The following is a 26,954-nucleotide window of genomic DNA, read 5'->3' as shown; positions in this document are numbered from 1 at the left end:
CGTTTAGTTAAGATATTGTGCAGAACACATGATATCTGTGTAATGTTATAACTCAACTATCTCCGTGTCTAATAAAAATTGGTAATCTATGTAGCATGGCAATAAATATGGGCGTGGGGAATTTATGGCCAGTGAATTATTGATATTTTTTTTCTATCCAGAAATGCTCAGTAGCGGCCCGGACAGTATGTAATGATAGGCGTCGGACGCATCGCATCAAACGGATTTTTAATTTTACAGTACATAAAACCCGTTCAATGCGCTGCATTCAATGCAATCTGCATCAGTACGATGCAGATCAGTGGACGCACTTGTATGACTTTCTATACAAAGAATACTAAAATTCGTTTGATGCGTTCCAGTTTTTATCATTAAGTTTTTATATTATCTAGTGTGGTTCCTGATCCCGTCTTGTTTAGGTGTCGTGGTCCGTTCAAACTTAACTATGATGGCACTTTTATTTATACTTATATTATAAAAAGCCTTCAGTTGTTGTGTGAAGTTGTAGGGTAGTAATCTCTGGATATACTGAACCGTTTTTTAAAATTTCTTTTACCAATAGAAAGTCCCGTTATTTGGTAGTGTCATAGGCTATATTTTATACCCATATGCCTACGAAACAATAACTACGTGGGTGAGACAGCGGGACGTCTGCTGGTGATTTATAATTTTAGTTTATATTGAGATTGGATTATAATGGAGCCCTAAATTTTGTGCAGGAGAAGTGGGCCAACTTCCACGGCTCGTGGGGCAAGCGCTCGACGGAGCCCGACTACGAGGACTACGAGCTGATAGAGCGAGGCGCGCCGCTGCTGCAGGTGCTTGGTGTTTTTTGTTTAATGACCAGTTAGCCCTTGACTCTTGACTTCACTTGATGTTACGTCACTTAACTCCACACGTATATCAAATATGTGTAACTAGCCGCCTAATACCAGACCTGAGCCAATTTAGAATTTATAAAATCCTAAACTTAGTCGAGCTGGGAATCGAACTCGACTCCACTGTTGAAAATCACACCACAATCAACTGCGCCAGAGAAGTTGTCGAGTTGACTTAACTAATTTGGTATTTAGTGAAGACACAGCCTAATATAGTAAAATTCTTACTTGAAAGACATTCAAGTTTATTTAACCATAGTTCTGATGGTTACTACGCGAACCAGAACATTTAATAAATTAGCGATATTTGTTTACCAATATGGTGGTTACCTAGCCACAATAACAACTACCACACGAGACTTAAGCCAATGTAGAAAATATAAAAATTTAGTACCAATTGTGCCAGATAGGTAGAATAATACAACGTATCTAGTAGCAATACATCTTTGTGAATGTTTCAAGCATAAATATCCGAAAAGTATTAGGAAACCTATTACCGCAGAACCTCTAATAAATCTAGTTAAAGGCAGCGGATCAGATACTAGTATCAGAAAGGCTATCGTCGAGTCAGCGCGCTGCACTGCTCCGGGCCACGGCTCGCACCGCTTGACGCCAGTACGCTCTGCGTCAGCGTCAAGCATGTTTGACTATCTCGTTATTTTTTACCAAAATTGAGAGTAAACTGTGAAAATATAAGCCGGACAAAACTAATTAAATGTGTAGATCATAATATATCTAAATTTATTTTATTGAAATGGGAGGTTGGAAAAGGTCAGAACTCCTCGCTAACGATATCACACGAAGAATTTCTCAATAAAAGCAACAGGATCGTTAGTAATAAATTAATCTTAATTAGTTAAACTGTAGCTGCTGACTTTATAACTAGTATCACTACTCTGTGACGATGTCATATCGACAAAGTGACTTTCGAATTCGTTTATCTCTCTTTGTCTAACACGACCCAATAGTTATTTAGAGATAGAGATGACAATCGAAATTCGCACTGCCGAGTTACAATAATATCGTTACAGAATAGTGACTCACTACTAACAGGAGACATTTCGAAAATGCTTTTAAAAGTTTCTTGATATAAGCAAACTTGAGGTTAGTTTCGACTTTAAAGTTTACGCTTGTAACAAAAGGAAGTATGAATCAGCTGTAGTGCCGTGGGCTGGCGGAGGAGACGAGATGAAATATCGGCGCGGTATATTGGCGCGCGTCCGCACATCTTGTGATTAATTGCGTCGTTCGCGCTAACACGTTGTGTTGCTAATGACTGTCGTACCGGTACGTGCCCACGCGCTCTCAGATTAGATTGCGTGGGGACAAGTGACATTTGACTAGAAATCTACAACACTTTCATCACTATCGACCCATATTCAGATCAATGCTGAGCTCGAAAGCTCTCAGAACGAGAGGGATCAGGCCAATAGTCCACCAAGCTGGCCCAATGCGATTTGCCAGACTTCACACACGCAGAGAATTAAGAAAATTCTCTGGTATGCAGGTTTCTTCACGATGTTTTTCCTTCACCGTTTGAGACACGTGATATTGAATACAACACTTTACTTTATACTTATTACCACAAACCTCCCACGAAATTAACATAATGTATTCACAAAAGTCGGTCGCATTTTTGGAAGACTGACATGACAGACATCACGACCATATTTGTGACTGAGGACTGGTTGTTAATAACAAAATGAGTGGTTATACAAACAACTAAACCCAAAAGTAACGTGGCAATGCTTCAATTCATAACGTACTTTAATAGTCATATGATTTTGACGGCCTCCGTAGCGCAGTGGTATGCGCAGTGGATATATAAGACGGAGGTCCTAGGTTCGATTCCCGGCTGGGCCGATTGAGATTTTCTTAATTGGTCCAGGTCCGGCTGGTGGGAGGTTTCGGCCGAGGCTAGTTACCACCCTACCGACAAAGACGTGCCGCCAAGCGATGTAGCGTTCCGGTACGATATCGTGCAGAAACCGAAAGGAATGTGGATATCATCCTACTCCTAACAAGTTAGCCTGCTTCCATCTTAGATTGCAACATCACTTACCATCAGGTGAGATTGTAGTCACAACTAACTAAAAAAAAATATATAGCGGTTCTTCCAAAGTCCCACTCCTAACATAAGAATAAGTGGCGGAAATGTGACCATGTGTTAACATGTATGTTCAGGAGGAAGCCGATCGCCTGCCGATGGACAGTCCGGAGAAGAAGGCGTGGTCAGCGCTGCACGGCGCCTGGGGCAAGCGGCCCAACAAGCCGCAGCTCTACAACAGCGGTAACTATCCCATCACCTCGGCTCCCAACGCCGCATGACATCGTTTTGGAACTATAAACACTTGCAAACACCATGCTCTTGAGCCGCCTGCATTCAGCAACTCCCCGTAGCTCGCCACTTACAGGGTTCGAGCTCCATTCGGGCTTTTCAATCATCATCATCATCGTTATCCATTGGACGTCCACCAATCTTCAGACCAGCGGCTATCCGTAACCTAGTTAATGTCATCTGTCCTAGTTGAGGGTCGACCAACACTACGCTTTCCGGTGCAAATTTCCCGCACCTTGGGATCCCAACGTTCTCCGACTCATCGAGCTAAGAGTAAATGTAAATACTCGATACAAGTTAAAATCACCGACAATTTAGATGTATGTGGCTAGAGCAAAGCTATCCGTGTTGGTCGGCGATAATATATCGGCGGCGGTGACTGGGGGAACGTTCGCAGTGATATTTTTTATTAAATATACTTAAACAATACACATCACTATCTAGCTACTAAGTAAGCATACAGAGTAGCTTGTGTTATGGGTACTACAATAGTCGATATAATAATATTCATATACATTTATATACTACATATAAATTCTTCATGCTCCTCACACAACTATTTTCCAGTTGTGGGAATCGAACCCACGGCCGTAGATGCAGAAGGATCAGAGCCCACTGCGCCATGCAACCGATATGTTTCTGTGGAATACAAACATTTTACCGTCCGTTAGTCTTAATAACTAACGTAACTTTACGTTGTTCGTAGTATTTACATTTTAAACATGAAACCATCACAATACTCTACTAGAAACACCCCATTCGAATGCACAAGCCAATTGCCAAGGGTTTTAGCGTTCCGGTACGATGTATAGAACCCGAAATACGTGTAGAACCCGAAATGGGTGTGGATTTTTATCCTACGCCCAAAAAGTGAGCCCGCTTCCATTTTAGATTGCATCATCATTTACTCGTACCATCAGGTGAGATTGCAAGTCAAGTCTTCAAGAGTTAACTCGTAAATAAAAAAAAATACCACCACAAATTAAACACAAACAATAGATGGCTAAGCAAAATCCGACACAACTATCGACTGGTAAGAAGTATTTATTCTGCGAAAGCTGTAAGGAGACAACATCAGAAGCTACTAATTTTTACTAGACAAGTCAAAATACTAAGCAATCGTTAAATTTAATTGTATACCTTAACATCATTCTATAATATTTAATGAATAAAAAAAATTAACCAGATTATTTAGTCGGTTAATTGACTTCACCAGACGCTTGCAGTTTTTTTCGCAAAATGTTCCTAACTTTGGAGATAACATACGAGTTGTCCCAGTACTTCCCAGCCAGGTCTCGAGTTCTTTGCTAGAAGAGTAGCAGGACACCTGGATAAATACCTACCCAAATATGTCGACCAGCTCTTCAGCTATTCGTCCTAAGCTGACAGATGCGAGCGCGGCGCAGTGACGGAGGGCGAAGGACGTGGCGGTGCGTTCACTTGACTCTTTGAGAGTGATTTCAGATTAGCGTATTTTTTGCGCGTATACGGTCATCTCAACATAGGCGCTTACACGCGCACTACATTACGCGCTTCAAAAAACTCGAATCGCGTAAACGGGCATATTTCGGCGTGTTCCCTTGAATCGGTGGTGTCGTGTCAGTATCAACATAACATATACGAGCTGCTGAAAAGCACGTCAACGCTCATAATAGTTGAACGTGTGCCAAAAGGCGCGTTAGTGCACGTAGGCCTATACGCGCCTACATGCACTTCCAAGAACGAGCTCATACAGCGCGTATAAAACGCTAGTCTGAAACCGCTCTGATTGAAGTACGCTCTTTGTATCGGCTAAATAAATCGATCTCATCTCAAACTGAGAGCGGTTCAATCTTGTTCACCGCCGACTATTTCATGTTCAATTAGGAATGAGAAAACAAAATAATTTATCGCGAACGAAACGAAGCGGAGAGTACGCTCCCGTGAACTTGTACTTTGTCTTCGTTCAACAACGGCTTTCTCTTTATGGCTACAATTTTGTGCTGTAGAATATGTTTGAGTAACATAATAATGTAGTATTCATTTTATTTCAGACTATATTATATGGTGAAGGTCTGTTGTGTTTTTGTTGCTATATAGTCCGAATATGAAGCAAATTAAAGTATTTTTTTTTAGTTTGTTAAAATAAAGCGATCAAAACTATAATATTTGGTTTTTTTCACTTAGAAACACGTTAGCTCAACTTTTGGCAACATTTTGACGATGCAGAGCACTATCAACAGCTTTTTGCATCATTAAAAGTTTCACAATAAAAATACACGCAAAAATACCACGCGTTGCGTACTGACTAAGAGTTCAGAGATGCGGTTGATTTTATAGAGCCTGAATCGATGATAAATTGTTAGTGGTTCTTTAACGACTAATTAGTGCTTAGTGCAAGTGTACATAAGTGTACGTAGCTACAGTTTAAAAACACTGCGTGCTCCCGACGCCACCACTCGGCGACGATTCCTTTAAGGCACAATATCACCGCAAACCATAAACATTCGTAGCGACGGGGTGCTACGTCGTTATAATGAGCTACAACTCTGACTGTCGCAAGCAAGCGTGTAATACCAGCCACTCACGATGAAGTTTACCAGCCAGTCTGCAAATCGAAGTATGGTCATGGATATGATTTCGGTTCTTTACCCTAACTGTTCTGTAGACTTGACTAGTACTACAAGCTCGCTAGTGAGACGCTCGTGAGCTGTATCGGAGGCTGCGGCGCTCGCGTTAGCGCCGTAAATCAGTCCGCTAACGCGCCGCGAAACCGGAAACATTCGTTCGCCAGCCGACAGAATTTCATAAATTATCCGTGAACGGAATACTGTTCCCGGGAACCGATTTTTATGTTAATATATTCAGATTAAACATGAAAATATTCTAAAATGATCCTGATTAAACGGCGTGAATATTCATAAATAAAAACATTATCACGAACATTTCGTTATTCTTTTGTTTTGAGAAGTTTGAGGATTCGTATCACAAAATTAAAATCAAAGCATCAAGAATTATATTAAAACAAGCTTTTCTCTTGGAATATTAACACTTACAAACACAGCACATTGTTTTATGGTAATGGTAATAAGTTAATTCCTTCACTTTATCATACAAGATGCACAATAATTATCGATCAAAAATTATGTAAAACACATCTTTCTTTGTAACGTAATAAAATGTTTTAAAGAAAGATAAAATAATTACAAAAGATTTTTTTTAATATTTCGTCTATCTATTCACGCAAATATTGGTAACAACTAAACTAATTCATGCGATTTATAATGAGATATTGTATGTTCACGCGAGAGACATCTCAGGTGTAAGTTTGTCGCGAATATCATTTTCCATTGTAGATGTAGACAGAAATCGTCGTATCAAAAAGCAATCTATGAAAGATTGAATGGAAAGCTTTGAAAAATTTTTGAAATCTATCACTGTTCTTTGTTGAATTAAAATGAGATTTTTCTGTCTCTAATTTCGGATCTGCCGTAAATCTGTTATTGAATCTCCGAGGGAGGGGGAGGGGTGCACAGTTGCACAGGTCCGGCGCTGGGACAAACACCGGCACAGAGATATTTTCAACTTGCCGCTAAACTTTTTATATATTTCAACATTTAAATACATCTTTATCATAAAATTTCAACTTTAACCCTCATTCAGTACAGAGTTCAACTTAAATCTAAACACTAGGCCGTGATCATTGAATTCATCTTTAAAATGTACTTTAATATAGAAAAGAATAGCATCCTTCTCTTTTTTAATTTATTTATTTGGTTTCTTTACAATTACTTAGGTACAATATTACATAAAAAGTAAACTCATTGCATCTATCTTCATCATCAATCTAAGTGCAGCAATTACTTACAAGCCCAATAAAATATTTTTGTCGTTAGGAAATTCATTAATCAAGCACACTTACATAACTTTTAACTGACGACCCACACAATTTATTAATAACATAATTATGAATACACATTGTATTTAAATGAATGGATAATGTCATTTTCTATAATTTTCATGACTTTCACGACTCTATAAACATGACAAACTTATTATTTAACAAAAGTGACTGGAGGTTTTGATATAAGATTATAGATTCAACACCATATTTTTGTACATTTGGATATTATTATTAAATTATTTGTTATTATATCCCATTTATTGCTTCATAGAAGTTGTAATAGTCGTCATATTGAAACTATTTGAGTTCAACAAAACAGTAATGATTCAAAATAACGTGTGAGCGTACTCTACAGGGGCGTATTACTGGAAGAGAGAGCCGGGCTGGACGAACCTAAGGGGCATGTGGGGCAAGCGCGCGCCCCAGGAGCTGCCCCTGGACGACGAGCACGGTAACCGCACGCCGCACTCCCCCCACCTCCACCCACCTCCCCCTTGCACCCGCTGCATCTGTGTTACGAGCACACCTCCTGTGACTGTCCTCACACTGTGTTCAGAGTGCCACGCGATTTCATCACCTTGCTATCTGAGTGATCTGAAAGTGAAGTTGTTTCCTACCCCTGCCTAAGATGTGTCTGTCATCACGCCATGTTCTGAGTGCCCTACGTTAATATTATATCTGCTACCCAAATGTTCTGGAAATGAAGTTGTTTCTTACCCTTCTGTGCCGTTATTCTTATAATATAGCTGCATTTTGCACCTGTGTTACACCTTTTTTATGTTTGTCCTCTTAGTATGTTCTCCTGCGTGCCCTCTGTTATCCGTATACATTGTATATACTGTTCTGATAATGTTTTTTTTTTTAATATTGCTGCAAACTGCATCTAATGCCTAAATTTGTGTTATACTTCTTCCTGTTACTGTTCTGGGTTACTATCAGGTAACACAGAAGGTAATGTTGCAGCTATTTCCTCTTCTGAGATTCCTTTCCTGATGAACAGTAATGCGGAAACATTGTTTTATTGCACCTAAATTATAAATCAATGTAATTTCTTGAAATGCTTCAGTCTAATTCTGTGTTATACTTCATATTTTCGTGATAATGTCCACTAAGTACATCGTCAAGCAATGTACTTTGCGATATCTTCTTCTTCTGCATTTTTCCACATGTGTTTTAATGTTTCTTTCCGTATTTCCATAACAATGTTGCTAATTATCTTCTGAGATTTCTTCTCCTGTTCAAAAATGTATAAGAAATATTGCACCTATAGTCGATTTATTCTCTGTAAATATTGTCAATGTTTAATTTTAAATTTTCTTAACATTTATCAGATGAGAGAATTTATTATGATCTTTTTTTTTTGTTTTACAACACAATGCATTTCGTAAAAACTCCTTTTTAATTCAATTACAAAATGTAGTGCCATTTATAGTTATATGTCATGGCAAAAAGTATCTCTCTCAGCAGTGTCCTGTAGTCTAGATGTAGAAGTTCCACAGTGTTTTCGTCTCTAGTAGTTTAGTATGATTGCACCTACATTTAGTCGTGTGTACAATCAGCACAAACACATCCGTAGTTTTGTGTAGTTTCACGTGCACTTTAGAACTATTTTCTAGCACCAAAGCATCATTCTTTCCATTTGTGTTTGATGTTAGATTAGTTGTTGATTGTAAATAGAAAAAAGATTGACGTGTCATGTTTTGTTTGTATATAAGTAACCACATAAAAACTAAGTTTAAACCACAATTTCTTTTTAAAAAGGAAAATTAACTTATAAATAAATTAAAAAAAAATTGGTTCCTTTAACTTGTCACTTGCATAACGTAGACGAACTCATGCTAATTGTTATAATCCATCAAACTTTTTAGGCTGTTATAAAATCGATAAATGTAAATATTAGGAAAAAAAACGATTTAAGAAAACAATAAAGTACGAAAAGAAAACAATTTAAGTGCGTTTGAACACGTTTAAAATTAAACGGAAAAACAAACAAACATTTCCACAAGTCATAGCCACGTTCACATTTGTCAGTGAACAAATAACACTCATCCCTACACTCGTCCCGCCGGCGTGCAGTCACCGAGGCGTGACGGAACCCTGCAGATAAAGACCCAGTTTTATAGATATTAAACGAAATTCCCTCCGCGGCAGTCAACGGGGTGGGGGGAGGGGGAGGACACACGTGCTTACATGCTACGACACCTTTGAATGACTTCAGTTTCTAATTAATAATTCGTCTTATATGACATCTTTTTAACTTCAAATATTTTCAAATTTATTTACTATAAAGTAGACAAATATTTAAACTCGCCTCATTAGTCCTTTAAATAAAATATCAGTGGGTCAGGTCAGTCAGTTTCGAGACATTTTCAGTAGCAGCCCGAAATTAGGGAGTTGTTAGTAGCCCATAATTACCATAAGCCGTCAGCAGCATCAGGAGAATATTTAGGTATTATTTATTAAAATAACTATGACATTCACAAATATCGTGTCGTAAAAATAGGTGTAGCATAGTATCAGAGATTAGGCCCTACAGCACTACAAATTTTATCTCCTTATAATATTGGTATAGATTTGCAACGTACATTCTCATTCGATTTTAAAATATACCTGTTTAGCAAAATATAGATATCAGCGTGTAGTGAAAAAAGGAAAATATCGCCTTTCCCGAGGAACCTTCGCGAAGTGGATTACACTCGCAGCTGCGTCCGCCCGCTCGCCCGCGAACGGATCCCTTCACAATTCATCCCTTTAATGTTATAAGAAAAACTTTGGATGAAAATCTAAAATTTTGCCTCCAAACTTCCACATTGGTCCTCTGGTGAACGTGTCCAACTGTAGAACTGCAGAAGTCATGGGTTTGAGTCGTTCGGGACATTAAACATTTCGTTGTGGTCTGATCTACTAATTTCTAAATAATTGTTCGGAATTGTGTAGTCAGTAGATAATATAAAACTGATTTCTAATGTTTTGTTTATATGTTTGATGAAATAATTTAATCGATCTAGAGTCAAACATTTTCATCTTGAGCGTGTCTATCTGCTTTTTTTGGAAAAATAAGCTATTTAATTAATTTATAACTATTGTTTTTAAAGATTGAACTGTACAGAGGCCAAACAGGTTTACTTGTCCAAAGACGTGTCCAACGAATTTGTAATTTTATTCATTCAAAGGAACTTCCACTACGTTTATAGTTATAATAAAACTGTAATGGTAACAGGTCAAATACTGTACATTGAAAATATTTTGAAAATACAGGGGGTGGATTGGGGTTGAAAGCTTACATCGAGTTTTAACGGACGAACAGGCGAAGTCGCGAGCGTCCGCTAGTTTCATATACTATCGTACTGCACATCAATATTTAAGTTTTTAATTATATTGTAAAAGTACGTCAATAAATTTTAAAAGCTACAGTCGAGCAACTGAATCTCTTCCATATTTGTTTTCAGTAGCTTGTAAATACATTACATCATTCATATAATCATACCTAATCCAATCATAAAGCCTTATTTTTTTATCTTGTTACTCACGTGTTTGGGTATAGGTATTAATTCGTCACAACATGCTGTTCATATAAAAAACAGAACAAGCGGTGCTGAAGACATTTTACAATGCCCAACATGACATCCCGCGCGCAGACAAAAGGTTCGCAGCAAAAACTAAACATATTGAAATTCGTTCAACTCTGTAATCTCCTCAAATACTAAATGTCCCGGTAAAAATTGTTTTACCATATTAATACTGAAATAGAGATTAAAATATATGAGGGATTGGGAGTAGGACGGTGAAAAATACTTCACAAGTTATTCAAATGTATAAAACTCATTTTATTGAAATTGGTCGAGCCGTTTATGAGAAGTATGACCACAAGGACATTGATAGATTCTACATTATATACTATATAGACATATATATATTCTACATAGACTTGCAATATTATCCTAGCTATATCGACTACTTTATGCTAAAACTTCTAAGTTTCTAATATTATGTCGGTATATCATACTAACTAAAGTAAAAAATTGTATTTATTGTCTTTTATCGCATGCAGTTCTAAGGATGTTCAGATTCTGGATAAACTATGGATAACAATGTTAATTACAAAAAATACTTTGGTTAAAAAAAACAAAGTAATTATAATTTTGTTGAATGAATGAATCTTAATTAAAAATGAAATTATAATACTTTCAAAGGGTGACTGGGAACGAAGCCGTAGAAAATTACGTCCCAACTTAATCAGTGAAAATAAACTGCATTGGTAATCCCAGTTTCGCTTTGCTTTTCCTAATAGAAAAGCGATATAAGCTATGCTTCAGTTCCTGTAGTAATCGAATCGGGGAATTCGGTACTAAGCTTACTGACTCTAGCTCTAAACTTTATCTATTTTTAACCCACTTTACATACCTATAGTCAACTTAAGCTAACTTATCCTAATACGAATCGTGGCCATGCGAAATGGTGGCAAAATACTGGCTGCACCTGCATCCCCGCTTTGAACAACCGGGCGGATTCTTTGTGCATAATATGAGGCAGCCCTTCCACCAGTTAGGGCTACTAACCGTTACATACTTGTGACGTACGTTGTGAATTATTTACTTTGAAACAAGTCAGCAAATAGAAAACACATGCCAGTATACAATATAACAAGTCTAGTAGTATATACAACAGTTAGTTTAAAAGCTTACATTATAGCCAAAAACAACGACCTCTCTGACTTACTTATTCAACTCTAGCTTAACTCAACATAGAGGTCTAGGCCTCGATTCCCAACTTGATCCAATTTAGGATTTCATATTTTCTTAATAAGCACTGGGTAGGGTGCATAGGGAAATACGTACCGCCAAGTGACTTAGCGTTCCAGTACGATACTGCGTATAAATATATATAAAGTTTTCCACATCCATCTCAGACTGGATCGTGACTTAACATCAGAGCAGTCAAGGACTAAGTTGCCGTTGAATAAAATATAAAAAAAAAAAAACAAAAGCGCAGGCTTAGAGAAAGAAGTACTACAGCCAAGAAGCACTTGAAGCAAACAGCCGTGTAGTCTGACATTATAAAGAATTGTACAATTATACGGTAATAACCTAATTAAAAGTAGGCACGAGTACTTTGCGGGCAATTCAAAGGGCCGCCTGTTGTCGGCGCGCACAAAGGGAAAGCGTATAAAAGTGCTAATTATCACAATAAAAGCTAATTGTGGAGACGCCGGCGGGATGCCCGCGCTACCTTACACGAGATTTATTGACTCCGCAATAAGCTGTAGACCTCGCATTTTTCCACCAAACATTACCTCTTTTTGTGCACAAAGTAATGTCGATAAATCTTTTACCGATAAATCTCGAAATCTAGTAACGCTGTAAGAATAATTTTAAAGTAATCTGTTTGCTAAACTGAAACAGCTCTCTTACTCTATAATATTTTATATATTTTTTAAATGGGATTTGGATCTTAGACCAACCACGATGCTTTCAATGGTTGTTTCCGAGCGTAATAATGTTTGCGTAATGTGTTGATGCCGGTGACTTCTACTCTCAGAAACACGGAGGTATAATACCACCAACTTTCCAAGTACCGACTGTTACTGTTACCTCCAAGATCGAACCCATGATACGAAACCGTCAGGCTCATCCATTTTGCGTTCTGGATAAGTGCTGCGTAGAAACCGTCAGGTACAGGTATCGTTATCAACCCATATTCGGCTCACTGCTGAGCTCGAGTCTCTTAGAATGAGAGGGGTTAGGCCAATAGTTCACCACGTTGACCCAATGCGGATTGGCAGACGTATTGCGTGTGTAAAACGCAGAGAACTAAGAAAATTCTCTGGTACGCAGGTTTCCTCACAATGTTTTCCTTCACAGTTTGAGACACGAGATATTTAATTTTCTGAACTGAAAAGTTGGAGGTGCATGCCCCGGACCGGATACGAGCCCACCACCCTCCGGAATCGGAGGCAGAGGTCATATCCACTGGGCTATCATGTATCTCATCCTATGTTATGTGATAAAGCCCTTGATTGCGATCTCACTTGATGTAAATGACGATGCAGCCTAAGAAGGAAGCGGACTTACTTGTACGAGCTACCAGCACACTAACTCGCTTGGCGGTACGTCTTTGTTTGTAGGGTGATTGATAACTAGCCACGACGCCTGCCACCAGACCAGATCTGAGGTAATTCAGAAAATATAATTCCTTAAACTAACCGAAGTTGGAAACCCAGAACCTCTCTACTGAGACCCACAGCTACCGACTGCGTCAGAGAGGTCGTCAAGTTACGCGTCACTCGCTAATTCCTCCTCCCCCCTCGGTAGCCGCGGGCAGCAGCGCCGCAATAATTAATCCTTTAATGCAGCGAGTCGTCCTCAAGTACCGCCGCGCTCAGGCCGAAAACAGGCTTATGGAAATAGTCTGCTTCAGATTTAGCCGCTCGGTGCGCTTTAAGAGAATGGAAGAGATTTTATTCGCACCGCGGCTACATCGGCGTAGTTTCCGTTCCCGTATGAGTTTAAATGTTTTTATGTTTAAACATTTTTTAAATGTAGATATTGTTGCTTTCCATTGGTGAAAAAAATATTAAAATCGGTGCAGTAGTTTTGGCGCAAGAAAAAAACGTAAAATTGTTCTTCTTTATAATATTAATTCAATTCAATTCAATTTATTTATTTGCAATTGTACAGTTACATTAGCTGGTATACAATAAATGTTAAAGTAGGTACATTATACAATTCGCCATGTACTGGCATGCAAATTTCTTAAAACACTATCTAAAAATCACTAGTCAAAATAAATACAAAATTAAATTAGTTTTTTACAATATCATATGCGCACTACACTATTAGTGTAGACTAGAGGAAGCGTTTCCGTTATCGTGGCAATACAGATTTCAAATATAGCCTATGTTAATCGATTTATTTATTAAAATGACCATCGCTACCATTAAAACTTTAGAATTGTACCACGCACTGCACGGCTATTCTCTAATGATGTTTTGTATAACTCGCAAGTGCGAGTTTCGAATTCACTGCTATCTTTCTCATTCTGTAGTTAGGTGTTAAACAGAGAGAGATAGAAATGAATACGAAACTCGCATTTGTGAGTTATAAGAATATCGTTACAGAATAGCCTAGCCGCACTGCAACATCTGGGTTTCTTCCAATCATTGGATGATTTCGTAAAAAATATCGGACGGAGTGAAAAATGGGATCTACTGAAAGAAAAAGCTAAAACCATTCTCAATACTGGTCCGTGAAGAACACAGTGATGTTTTTTGTCAAGGTGTTTTCTTTACGAAAGTTGGATTTAATGTCTGCAAACACGCACGACGCAAGAACACCTGCTGAGATATATTACCACATCCACATAATATAATTACCTGTCCAAAGCAGTGTTTACAGTATTCTTGCGGAGGTAACCACTGTTTCGCCATGTTTCTTGTGAACTGAGGCGTCTAACAATATATTCTTCACTTTATGATTTTCGTCACAGTTTTGTCTCCAAGTTGTGTGCTATTAAAGTACATGATATTGATAAACACAATTACTTTTGAGACGCAGCTACTGTCTTCAAAAAGCTCCTATAACAAACGATTCTTGCCCTGAAATCGCCTCCTAAGAATAAGCGTACCTATATTAGGTAACAGAATGACAAAACCATTGTGCCTTACAAAACACACGTGTACAATGGTAGGTGTGTCCAAACATAGCGCGCCTATCGCGAGCGGCAAACAGCGCGCGATTGCCACGCTGTGTGTGGACACACCTAATATTTCTCGCATGTCTACACCAGAATGTTTCTCGGATGTCTGTCGCGACTCGTCTGTGTCTCGCGATTGCCACGTGTAGCTTTCGCGCGTTTGTACTCGCCCTAAATAACTCGCACGTATCATTTTCAAATCAACTAATATTTATGTTTATTCCGCAGACGGAGCCGCAGGGGACGAGGCCTAGACTACTGGCGACGTAACATACGAGTAGGTGCGCGAACTGCTGTCTACTAGTCATATCCGATATAATATTCACTAAACATACTTTCTTATACCTAAGTTAACATTATGACTCCATTCCCGCTGGAGCCTGTACGATACGTTGGCGGCGTTAGTTCCTAGATATTGTATTGTTTATAATATATAGAATATCATTTACTTCACATTGTTATTGTTTAGTAATTGAACGTACAAATATATTGTAACTATGTCACCTTCTAGTGTAGACGTTACTAGGTCTTGCTCTAACGTGCGCTGTTACAGTCCAACCTCAACGCCATTATAAAACAATATTTACTGGGAAAAATGAAAATACAATATTAACCGACAACCTAATTGAAATCAATTTTGACTGATTAGCAGTCAATATTGGCTTAAACTGACTTTCTTTGTCGAATTTGTAGCGACATTGTAAAATTAATTAAAATTAGGTAGGAAGTCTGAAGTATTGTGTTGTAAAATCATTACCTTTCAAATGAATTGTTTTTTTTATAATATTTGACATTTATAATTAGTTATTACTTAATTTCACACTTAAAATTAGTTTTAAATCTGATGAAACGCATTAAACTAACTAATATAGATTGTATTGTATAAAGCAGACGAATATTGTTTTTTAATTGGGGTGTTGGTTAATATTGGTTTTGACTTTAATTTCAGTCAATGTACGTATTGACCGGCGATAAGTTTCGACTGTAACGTGTATTACAAACAGGATTAATATAGTACCGCTTTTTATATGCTTACTCGAAAAAAGTACAGTTACGTTATATTTATGAATGCCCTTAAAGGATAAAAGGGACGAAGGACAAAATGTAACTCTGTAACGCTCTTCGGGTTTTTTTAATCAACATAATTTATTTCTGTTTATGTTTCAATTTCAACTAGATATCTCCAGTGCCTAATATCTATTATTGCTTAGCGAATTTGCCTGTATCAGCTTTGCTACAATATTAGCTTCATATTTTTTTTAATAATGACAAATAAAATATAATAAATAAAAATCATATTCACGGAAAAATATTGCAACGTTTTTTTTAATTTAAATTAATTTTAATATTTCAATAGTTATTTACTCATGTGGAAATACTGCAACGTGTTGAACCAACATGTCGTAAATTCAAATTCCCTTTAGTATCTAGGTAGCAAAATGGACTTTTACTTTTTGATATCGCCGAGCAAAGACAACTTTTCCATGCTATACGATTATGCTAGTGCAATATAAAGATTGTTTTAACAATAAGTATTAGATAGAGAAATATTTGTCCTGTAAATGTCCACTGCACATTAGAGAAAGGCCTCTTGTTAAGTATAAAGATGTTTATTTACGAGATCTGTATACTAGGTCTAGGTCTAGGTCTAGGGCTAGGTCTAGGCGCGTGCGTACTGCTAGGTAGTGAATGAATTACTAAGTGTACTGTACTGTATGTACTACGGACTAATTGTATTTTACTAGTAAAGTGGATGTACACGAGGGCTTCGTTCTCTGTTGACGTGGCTCCAATAAACGTTTATTCGAAGCCGACTCGGGTTTTATTTCATATCCTACTACCCTGTTAAAATCTAATTACTCTAACATACAATTAAACTATAAAAGAAATGATCTCTTCTATATATTCTGAGCTACATCTAGAATACAATATACATACAAATAACATTTATGTTAAGCAAATATAATACTCTCGAATGACCGATTTAAAAGATCGACTTGACCGATTTTAAAAAAATCTTATTATTTTATTTAATCCTTAACCTTAACCTTTAATTTAATCAGAAAGGTTATAATATAAGCTAAGTAAGGTAAAGTAAGTAAACATTAACCTATAATACCTAAAAAAGACATGAAATTGAAATTATATAGAGTAAAATTATGCGGGGCCAGACCGTCGGCACATTATATAAGCTAAAAGTTAGTCAGGTCATTCTGGTACTATAGGCATCACAGGTACCATACGCACCATAAATACCACAGGTATTATGGGTACGTGCCAACTATGAAGTTTTAACCGTGGTGGCTTTAAGAAGTAGCAGTAGTGCTATTTGTAACGATGTTTTTAAAACTCAATGTGAATTTTGAATTCTCTATATTTAGTATCGTGCTAAAAAGAGATATATAAAATGAATTCAACACTCACACTGCCAAATTGTAAAAACATCGTTACAGAATAGTACTGTAGATAACAAAGGTCCACACTCTCAATCCTCCATATTATCTATACTAATATTATAAAAAGGTAAAGTTTGTAAGTTTGTCACATTTTTTAAATGGGGTAATCTTCGGAACTACTGGTCCGATTTCAAAAATTCTTTCACCAGTAGAATGCTACATTATCGGGGAGTGCTATAGTTTATATTTTATATTGGTATCACATATATTAGCCGAGTTATCACAGTTTTCGTCATTCAGGTCGGACCGAAAATCCTCTTAAGCAGACTTATTCGCATGCGCTGCCTTAACCATTGTGTAAAATTGAAATTAATGTATGGAGGCTTTATGTATCTTTAAAAGTTCTACAAAAAAGTCCGCGACACCATATGTCTATCTTCTATATATTAGCAGTGTGTTTATATTTTAGTTATTTGTAAGATTATTTGCCCTCGTGGCAAAGGCTCAATATTTAACAATGTTTTCTAAATAAAATCCCGTAGGTCTCGACATGACAGGCCCTCAAGCCAACGGATCGGCGGTCAAATATGAAGGCTCGCAAACACATTACCGGCGATCGAGTCGCGCACACACACACCGCCCGCCGCCATCCAATTTCACTAACTGTTGTGTGTCGACCGCGCACCACACACATCATATCAATGCATATAAATTAAATTGAAGCGTCTGTGTGTGACCACAAAATAACTGTATTTGATCAAGTGCTTATAGCTACTTATACGATAGTAAAACACAATCAAGCTTTTTTTTATTCTTTACAAGTTAGCCCTTGACTTCAATCTCACCTGATGGTAAGTGATGATGCAATCTAAAATGAACGGGGCTAATTTGTTAGGAGTGGGATGAAATCCACACTCCTTTCGGTTTCTACACGATATCGTAACGGTACGCTAAATTGCTTGGCGGTCTTTGGGTGTTCTCGGTTGGCCTTTGCCGGTAGGGTAAGGTAGGGTAGGGTAGGACCTCCCACCAGCCAGACCTTGATCAATTAAGAAAACCTCAATAGGCCCAGCCGGGAATCGAACCCAGGACCTCCGTCTTGTACATCCACCGCGCGTACCACTGCGCCATGGAGGCCGTAAAAAAATTGTATGTATGTTTGTGTGTTTATCCGGGATAATCTCTGGAACGGCTGAACTGATTTAAATGGAATTTTCACTGGTAAGATAGATAGAGGAGGTAATTGAACAGTTTCTTCTTATCCCGGAAATGTCTATGGTTTTGGCGGTATTTATGGAAAACTGAGTTTCATGCTTACGACGCTAGTTTTAAAATATATTTAAATGCATGTAACATCAGAGATTTTTTGTTTACCACGGCCAATGAGACTAAAGCCTCCTTTGGTCCATCCCGACTCTACTAGCTCTACGGTGTCATGTTGTTGCATTGTCATCAACTAAATCAGATACTGCCACGTGGGTCCAGTGGTTATCCTATGTGCTTTCGGATCACGGGTTCGATACTTGGGTCAGGCTATGACATACTGATTTTTTCTGAGAAATTTTCAGAATAAATTCTCAGAGGCGGGATTACACCCGTGTCTTAGAGAACACGTTAAGATGTTAAGCAATCGATCCTGGACATCATCATTAATACTTAAAATGAATTTAACATTGTCACCCAAGCCCGCCAACGCGCATTGAAGTAGCGTGATGAGTTTAAAGTCTATATCCTTACTCCTGCAAACATGGAGACGATGATGATCATAACTAAAACGTAAGTATTGAGGCCATTCGTTATTTGACATTTTGAGCAACTGTTGAGTTTCTTGTTGACTCTTCTCAGCAGAACCTGCCTTCCGAAGCGCTGATAGAGTCACGGCAAATAGTTAGACTCGGCGTTTCAAAAATGCTTCTATAAGTCTACTAGAAATAATTGAATTCTGATTTTGATACTAATTATTACCTGCCCAGTACTCCGCGTGTGAATTTGGAGTTAACACCCACCAGGATGCTCGAGGACGGGATGGTTGACTCAGTAACGTTAGTTGAATAAAGTTAAACGATAACATGTTCTCTAAGACACGGCAGTACATAATTATAACAAGACTGACTATTCAACTCCGGGCATTGGTTCATCTTCATAGCTCGCCACTCGAATCTTGGTATGATCTGTAATCAAAAAGGTTAACTACTACACCGCAACAAGATAAAGAGGTATTTGTGACGTAGACCTTGCGTCATATTATGTAGAACTTCGTAGATGATCGTGTAGACGCGCGTTACGCCGTAGCATGGTCGTAGCTTCACAAGTCTTCTATTATTGATAATAATGTAGTGGTAACTTAAACTATATTAACAATAATAGAAGACTAAACAAATAAACTTTCAAAAAAGTAATTGTTAATGCATAGTATTTAATATTTAAAATACAAATGAATCGAATCGAATTACTCATTAACATCATTGGACAAGTACGAAACAAAAAGTGCCGGGCGGCGCGTGGCAGCGAGTGAAACAAAAATAACTAGAATGGGTAAAGTACCTAGTAGTCAGCCTTTTAAAAACTGTAACATGTAATGTATAATAAAGAGGAAATTTCCACATTTCAATGTTAGATGTGATCAACAAAGAACGTTTTTTTAAACAAATAATACCTAAATATCGTCCACAATGTGTAGTTGTATGTTCAGGAAGTGTAAAAACTATATATCAAAATAAACATCAAATCAATTGACAAAATGTCATTATGTGATATCCAACACTAAGCACCGGATGACATTTGTATTCAGAATATTTTGTTATGTCAACTAGCATACGTCATAGATAGTGAATAAGCCTGCAGACAGACAGACGTTGTCCTGCCATAGACGGTCTACTACACAACTACAGCTCTTACTATATTAAATTCTCAATAATCACCAATTTAAAGTATGTAATTCGTGGACACCTCTTGTGAGACATCGGCGGTGTATTTGCCTTTCGAACGTGATATTCGTAAGGACGCCTCCAAATCAGTAAATTATTGCGGAACGCATAAATTACCGAAACGTCGTCAATAAGCCATTTATTTGTCGTCTAATTCCCGCAAGCCTGCGCTTAGCAATTTAAATACTGCCTCCGACTGCCGACTGCGGGCTCTGCGCCGCTCTATGAATTCATCTGAATAATTACCACTGAAGAATTATTGTATTTTGTTTCGTAAACGATTTGTATTACCATTGGCAATGCGATCTGTTTGTTTCGTAGCAAGTTACAACGCGATATTATCGACCGAGCTAATGAAGAGACGATTGTCTTTTTATATTATGTGCAAAAAAATTCAAAAACGTACAATTAGAATTTCAAAATTCAAAAACGTAGTATTTATTCTGATAATCATACAATTTCTGTAGGATTATCAGAATAAATACTAGCCTGAATTACGCCTTATAATATCAGCTACCTGCTAGTGAAACATTAGCCGATATTTTAACTTCTTAAAATGCACACAACTGAAAAGTTGAAGGTGCTTGGTGTCACGGCAACTAGAGCAAGGACTTTTTGACTGTTTAAACTACGAGTATTGTACGTAAACGTAGCCAACTTTGTTAGTAATCCATCCAGTCGGTAATCCCTCGCAGAGGCCACAATCTGAGTAAGTAACGCAAATACAATACGAGCACTCGTAGTGCAGTGTGTTGAGTACAGTTGAGTACATACACGCTGAGTGCTGAGTGCAGTAGGGTTGACGCTCGATAAACCTCTGCCAATAAACTCAGCGGTAGTGGAAATATCGATAGAAATAATCGACATTTATGATCCGGTGGCTTACTAAGTGATATAGATTCTATAAAACATCATGTCTTTACTATAGATTTTCTGTTTTATGATGTTCCTATTGGTAGTTAGTAAGTTGAATAGGATAGAGTGCGTTTGTAAAGTAAAGAAGTATTTAATGCTATTTATACTTCATCATCATCATCATCATATCAGCCGATGGACGTCCACTGCAGGACATAGGCCTTTTGTAGGGTCTTCCAAACATCACGATACTGAGCCACCTGCATCCAGCGAATCCCTGCGACTCGCTTGATGTCGTCAGTCCACCTGGTGGGGGGTCGGCCAACACTGCGCTTACTAGTGCGGGGTCGCCATTCCAGCACTTTGGGACCCCAACGTCCATCGGCTCTTCGCACTATGTGCCCCGCCCATTGCCACTTCAGCTTCGCAACTCGTTGAGCTATGTCGGTGACTTTGGTTCTTCTGCGGATCTCCTCATTTCTCGAATTTGTATTTATACTTAATAGCAAAGAATGACATTGAAATCTGAGAGTATGTATAACGTCGAAACAATTACAATAAATAAAAAAAACCGCCTCATGTCTAGTACTTCATAGAACGTCCTTCAGACAGCACGTTACGACTTCGGTCCCGGTTATTATCAAAATGCAAATCAATAGCGAAACAGAGCTTGTATTTTTCCCACATCGATACAAGGCTCCCCAATAAATGAGACGCGGGTAAATCCGGTTAACTATACGCGCTTACTTAAAGGCTTTCTTAGGTAGATAGATCTACACAAGGGTTTACGCAAACTGTCTATTATTTAATGTTTACTTTTATTTCCCTTGTCCCTTGCTTTACATAATATGTACCATATACAGTGGCGCAGTGGGAAATAGCTTTCTGTATCCACCGCCGTGGATTCGATTTGCACAACTGGAAAATATATGTGTGAAAAGCAAGACACTCAACTCAAGACAAGAATTAGGACAAAAGATCGAGGGGAACCCAGTCCTGGATCGGTTTTTCTTTCCAACAAATTCTCAAGTGTAGCCCAAAAATAGAAAGTTACATTTGCAAAGTTACATGCCTCGGAAAAAACCAAATCGTCGTTCCCGATCATTAACGACCGATGTAGTCATTACAGAATCCAAGTCCACCCTGAGCCCATCCGAGGGACTGTCCAATGCGAGTGGAGGCTGGAGCAGCGAGGTCTGAGTTCCTCATCCTCTCTTTATTCATCTAACATGATCTGGTCTGTAGTGGGCGTTGAAATAGACTGATGTGATGTCTCTTTCAGTGGCTTTCAGATGTTCGACCTCAATGTAACTTCTCGTAGATACATAAAGAGAGCAATTCTTACCACCGATAATGGCGACACAAATCACTCGGCGCCTCGTAAAGCCTTTAGCTACAGACAAACACGAGGCAGTCGCGGAGGCAGTGCACAACCGTGCTCGTTGTTCAGACACTGAACTGTAAAAAGGCTTTCATTGTAAACTAAAGTTATCATGCACACTGCATATTGCATTGAAGATTAGTTAAATGTACGATTGTAAATTGTTTGCAATCATAAACATTTACTTTCTGTGAAAATATCTTGGTATTTCTCGATAGAATTTAGTTTTCATCTCTGGTAGAGTCAAATTTCACTGTGTGTGTCAGTGTAGCGTAATATCACAATATGGTCTACGAATCTGTGAAAGCCAGACCTTCGCGATTTTACAATAGTAAAAAAAGCTGAAAGTTCGTCAGCCCATGACAAACATGAACTACTAATGAACGAATGACTAAGAAGCATGTCATAATTAACAACCAATATTCCGGTCACTGCTGAGCTCGAGTCTCATCTTAGAATGGGAGGGGTTAATCTAATAATAATTAGGCCCAATGCGGATTGAAAGATTTAGAAGATAAGACTAAGACTTACAAGATAATATAATAAGAGGCCATAGAAAAAGATAGAAGCATGTGTTGTATATTTTTTTTTAATTCAAAGGTATACCTATCACAGGCTCTTGGTGTCCGTGGTATAGATACTCAAATACTTACAAAAATTGCTGGAATTTTAAACTGGACAAGTAAGAAAACATCCTTGCAAGCTACGCTAATTTCTATTAGATTTCAATAGATAAATTAATTGATTCGATTGAACTATGCGATGGGTGTTAATGAGTGGGAGGTAGGTGGAAAAGGAGCCGAGTTACGGAATCCGCTAATTATTAGTTCCGAGCGCCTGCAGATTGTTGGCGAACTTGCACTTCTTCACTCCGCAAAGGTTTTGTTTGACAAACTTAATTAATCTGAGCTTTAAGAACTGCTGCAACCTTTTAAAGGAAAGCTGGAAAGAGAATTCCTCGTGTGGTGCGTGGGTGACTACCGTAGTTCGTACCCATAGGCGTATAGAAGAGGGTAGAATGAACCTGTGCCCACCCTAGGATTCTGGGAAACCGATATGGAACTCTATTATACTACTCTACTCTACTAATAATAGACTTGATGTCGGGGGCCAGGCCTATATATACGGACATTGGCGTATCTAGGAAATAATCCTAGATACGCCAATGTCCGTATCTACAGTAATAAGTAGTTACCGTAGTCCGTACGTACGTAATACGTATCTGTCGTACCTACTGTATCTATCGTAGCTACTTGACCTATCGTACCTACCTTTTTTTTTAACGTGGGGAAATCCTCACGGATACCTTCTCGCCACGGGGATCCAAGAAGGTTAAGTCGGACTTCAACCGACTAAAACCCCACGGTGTTCCGACTCGTCGCCTGATGACTGAGCCACGGGAACATTACGTAAACTACCGCAACACCTGTACCTACTTACCGTATCTACTGCATACCTATTACCTACTACAAAAATTATCAATTTTTCTATTTCTGTCGCCAAACAACATTGATGTTTAAACTGAATTGAAACTTTTACATGTCGCCTACCTTTTGACACTTCACTGAATACAACAGGTCCTCCCACCGTCCTCGTTGATATAAAACTTTAAGAGCAGTCGAGTGCTTGGAGAGTGTCAGTGTAGAAATAAATGAACAGTTTGCGAAGGTGCTGACACTTGACAGTTATAAAACTTTGCGATTTCAAGGTTATTCCTGTCTATCTACTGCAAGCACTTACTCTATAACTTCACGCAGGAAAAAAAGTTGAAATATCTTCGACCCTACTAGCAAGAATGTTTTTGTTATACTTATTATATATTTCTTAAATTCCTTAGATTATAATGAAAAAACAGTAATTCCTATCTTCGAACTGGCTTAGCCAATATTTGCATTTCTGCAAATCATCTTTCTTCTTCTAAAAATATCGCGTTCAAATCGGTCATTCCTATAGATATCTAAGGTAATTCTATTTAGGAAATGCAATGCCACAGACAGATTCACAGATTAGCTTATTTGAATGGCCTAGCTAAGCCTACTTCAAATAAACGAAATTTGACTTTGAATTTTAGGGCTTAACGTGCTTTTCGGGACACGCATATCCCCAACTCCGGACTGCTACTTAGAATTTCTTGAAGAAAGAAAAGCTTAATCTATAAGTAGGTACTTATAATAAATCTGTAGAGAGGTCATTTCTGTACATGAAATATATTTCCAAAATAACTATTAGGGGGTGATCAGTGATCGATACTGATGCCAAAAATGTAATCAGAAAATTTTGGTGTCTGTCTGTCTGTATGTTCGTTATCGAAACAAAAACTATTTGACGGATTTTAACAAAACTTGGTACAATTATTCTTCATACTCCTGGGCAGGTCAATAGGAGCAGAGCAGTGAAGGGAAATGTTGGGAATACGGGAGAAGTTACTCCATTTTTACAGCGATACTACTGTAAAGGCTCGATTAAAGAGGTCTAAGGGCGGACGAAGTCGCGGGCGTCCGTTAGTATTACATAGAGCTCATTACTCGACCCCAGGACGTTCTTCTTTTTTTTACCTCTTGAGTTGTAACCATTAGAGTTAGACCAACGAGACACACACATACATAATACACACGGGAAACTTTACCAACCGTTTTCTAATGTTAAAACTATAGCGGATATATCGCTCAAGTCTGCTATTGTATTTATATTTATCAAAAGCGCTTACAATCGAATCCCCGGCTGCTCTCATCAGCAGCGTTGCCAATGTGTGGGGAATTCCCCACTTTGTGGGAAATTCTACTCAACTTTTAAGCATTTAAATTCAAATTAATATGTAAAGGGTCTCCCATACATCAGATTTTTTGCCGTTTTTTTTATAGATAATGTGTTACAAGTTTCTCGATTACAGGTGGTATTAATATTCATTATTTATGTTATTGTAGAGGGGAGGTATCAGTTTTGGTATAAATAAGAGGGTATTTGATGACTTGAGCTCAGTTGTTTGTCAGGCAACATTGACACCGTCATGCTGCCAGTCGATTTTGTGCAATAATGTTTTTTGTTGTAATTATTGTTTATCATAAATTGTTTAGTGTGAGAACACGTCAGGGAAGGCGAGTTTTGATGCATTCTAAAGGGGTTCCTTAAACCTACTCCTAGTCTCGGGACCTACTCGAGGTGTCCTCTACCACAAAATAATCAAAATCAAAATCAAAAATGTCAAGTAGGCTCAGTTTACAAGTACTTTTGTCATGTCAGTTTTGTACAGATTCTACCACCAGTTCGGAAGGCAGTTTCTGCTGAGAAAAAACCGGGAAGAAACTGTTGTTCTTTTTAAATAAAATCATACATTATTAAAATTTACAATTGATGACAACATTACAATTTCTTATAGTTTTACTTCTTGTGTGAAAGTGGAAGCTGATCCAATGGAGGAACACAAAAGTGAGGAACTATAATATTTTGTTTCTTCAATTTGGTGAATTTCGCTTTAATTTGTGGGGAATTGGGGAAATAGGTGGCAACACTGCTCACATGTGTGCAAGCTAAGCGGATCATATCACGGCACGCGCACTCTCGGGGGACGCAATCAGCGCCGCGAGCACAACTAACGACAACTTGAACTGAGACGCGTGATTTTATCAACAGCCCACACGGAAACTGCGGGAAATTGGATACAAGTCTTCAATAGCTACGGAAAATATCTAACTCTCTTTATGACTTGTAGCTGTTGCGAATTACGTCGCAAAACTTTAAACAGGATTCAGAGCGTTGTTGAATGAAATGATGAATGATCCTAGAATAAAAAATTATGGACCATCTCAAATTATTTCTATATTTCTTAAAAACAAACATATGCGCATTTCAATAATCTTCTCCTTTTAAAAACTCGTACAAATCTCATCAATCCCATTTCAAAGTGTGGCTTCGGCTGCTACGAGTATATATGTAAGTAGGTACTCGTCGCAGGTAATTGAAGATGAAGACTGAGGTGTTACTTGATAAGATATTCCTGCTAACACTAATTGCTATAAATTACCTGTACAATTGACTTGCTTTTCTCAAAAGAATGTCTTCCAAATCGTTAGCGAACAACTCACTGACTGACTTGACTTTGAAAATTGCTTGTTTCGCTTACACGGAAAATAGATTTTAAAGATATTTTATAGTGTTATTATTAAAATCTCCAAGCTTCAAATTTCAAAAGAATATCGGCAAAAAGCATCAGTGCAGTGAAGCAGCGAGCGAGAGCTCCGCCCGGCAGCCGATACAAACGCCGCAGCAGATCATCCTCCGATATTAAACTTTCCACTAATGTCTCTTTTATCCGCACACAGCGGCTGCGGGCAGTATTGCACTGGGTAGCTACAGTATTGCACTGTACCTACTGGGTGCAGCCGTACCACGCTTTGATCGAGGGCGATCGGCCCGCTTGCAACTACCCTCGTATCTCGCTTATTGTTATAGGTAACTACCTACTCAACAATGAGGTAGAGAAAACGGTAAATAGCTGTCGAGTTTCTTGCTATCACTTGCAGTTCAATTAATTCTACTTTCCTAAATACTGGTTTTCTTAATGTTAAGATATTTTGGGTTTCCATGATAGTGGGTTGGAGAGGTGA

At 38.1% G+C, this 26,954-nt stretch overlaps 1 protein-coding gene across 2 annotated transcripts in view; it reads left to right on the top strand.

Annotated features, from left to right (window-relative positions):
• The window catches only part of LOC112053331 (prothoracicostatic peptides-like), an 83,511-nt gene extending 66,911 nt beyond the window's left edge, over window positions 1–16,600 (top strand). The window contains exons 4-7 of one of the 2 annotated variants that reach the window (XM_024092724.2): window positions 720–818; window positions 3,063–3,168; window positions 7,455–7,550; window positions 15,020–16,600. In XM_024092724.2, coding sequence (XP_023948492.1) covers window positions 720–818; window positions 3,063–3,168; window positions 7,455–7,550; window positions 15,020–15,045 — 327 coding nt within the window. In that variant the 3' untranslated portion in view covers window positions 15,046–16,600. The remainder of the gene's footprint in view (window positions 1–719; window positions 819–3,062; window positions 3,169–7,454; window positions 7,551–15,019) is intronic. The other variant, XM_024092725.2, reaches the window with a different exon arrangement.
• The last annotated feature ends 10,354 nt before the right edge of the window (window positions 16,601–26,954 follow it).

The sequence above is a fragment of the Bicyclus anynana genome, chromosome 23 (genome assembly GCF_947172395.1).
Source record: "Bicyclus anynana chromosome 23, ilBicAnyn1.1, whole genome shotgun sequence".
NCBI lineage: Eukaryota > Metazoa > Arthropoda > Insecta > Lepidoptera > Nymphalidae > Bicyclus > Bicyclus anynana.
The sequence above is the reverse complement of the archived record's forward strand: the minus strand, read 5'-3'. Positions and strand labels throughout refer to the sequence as shown.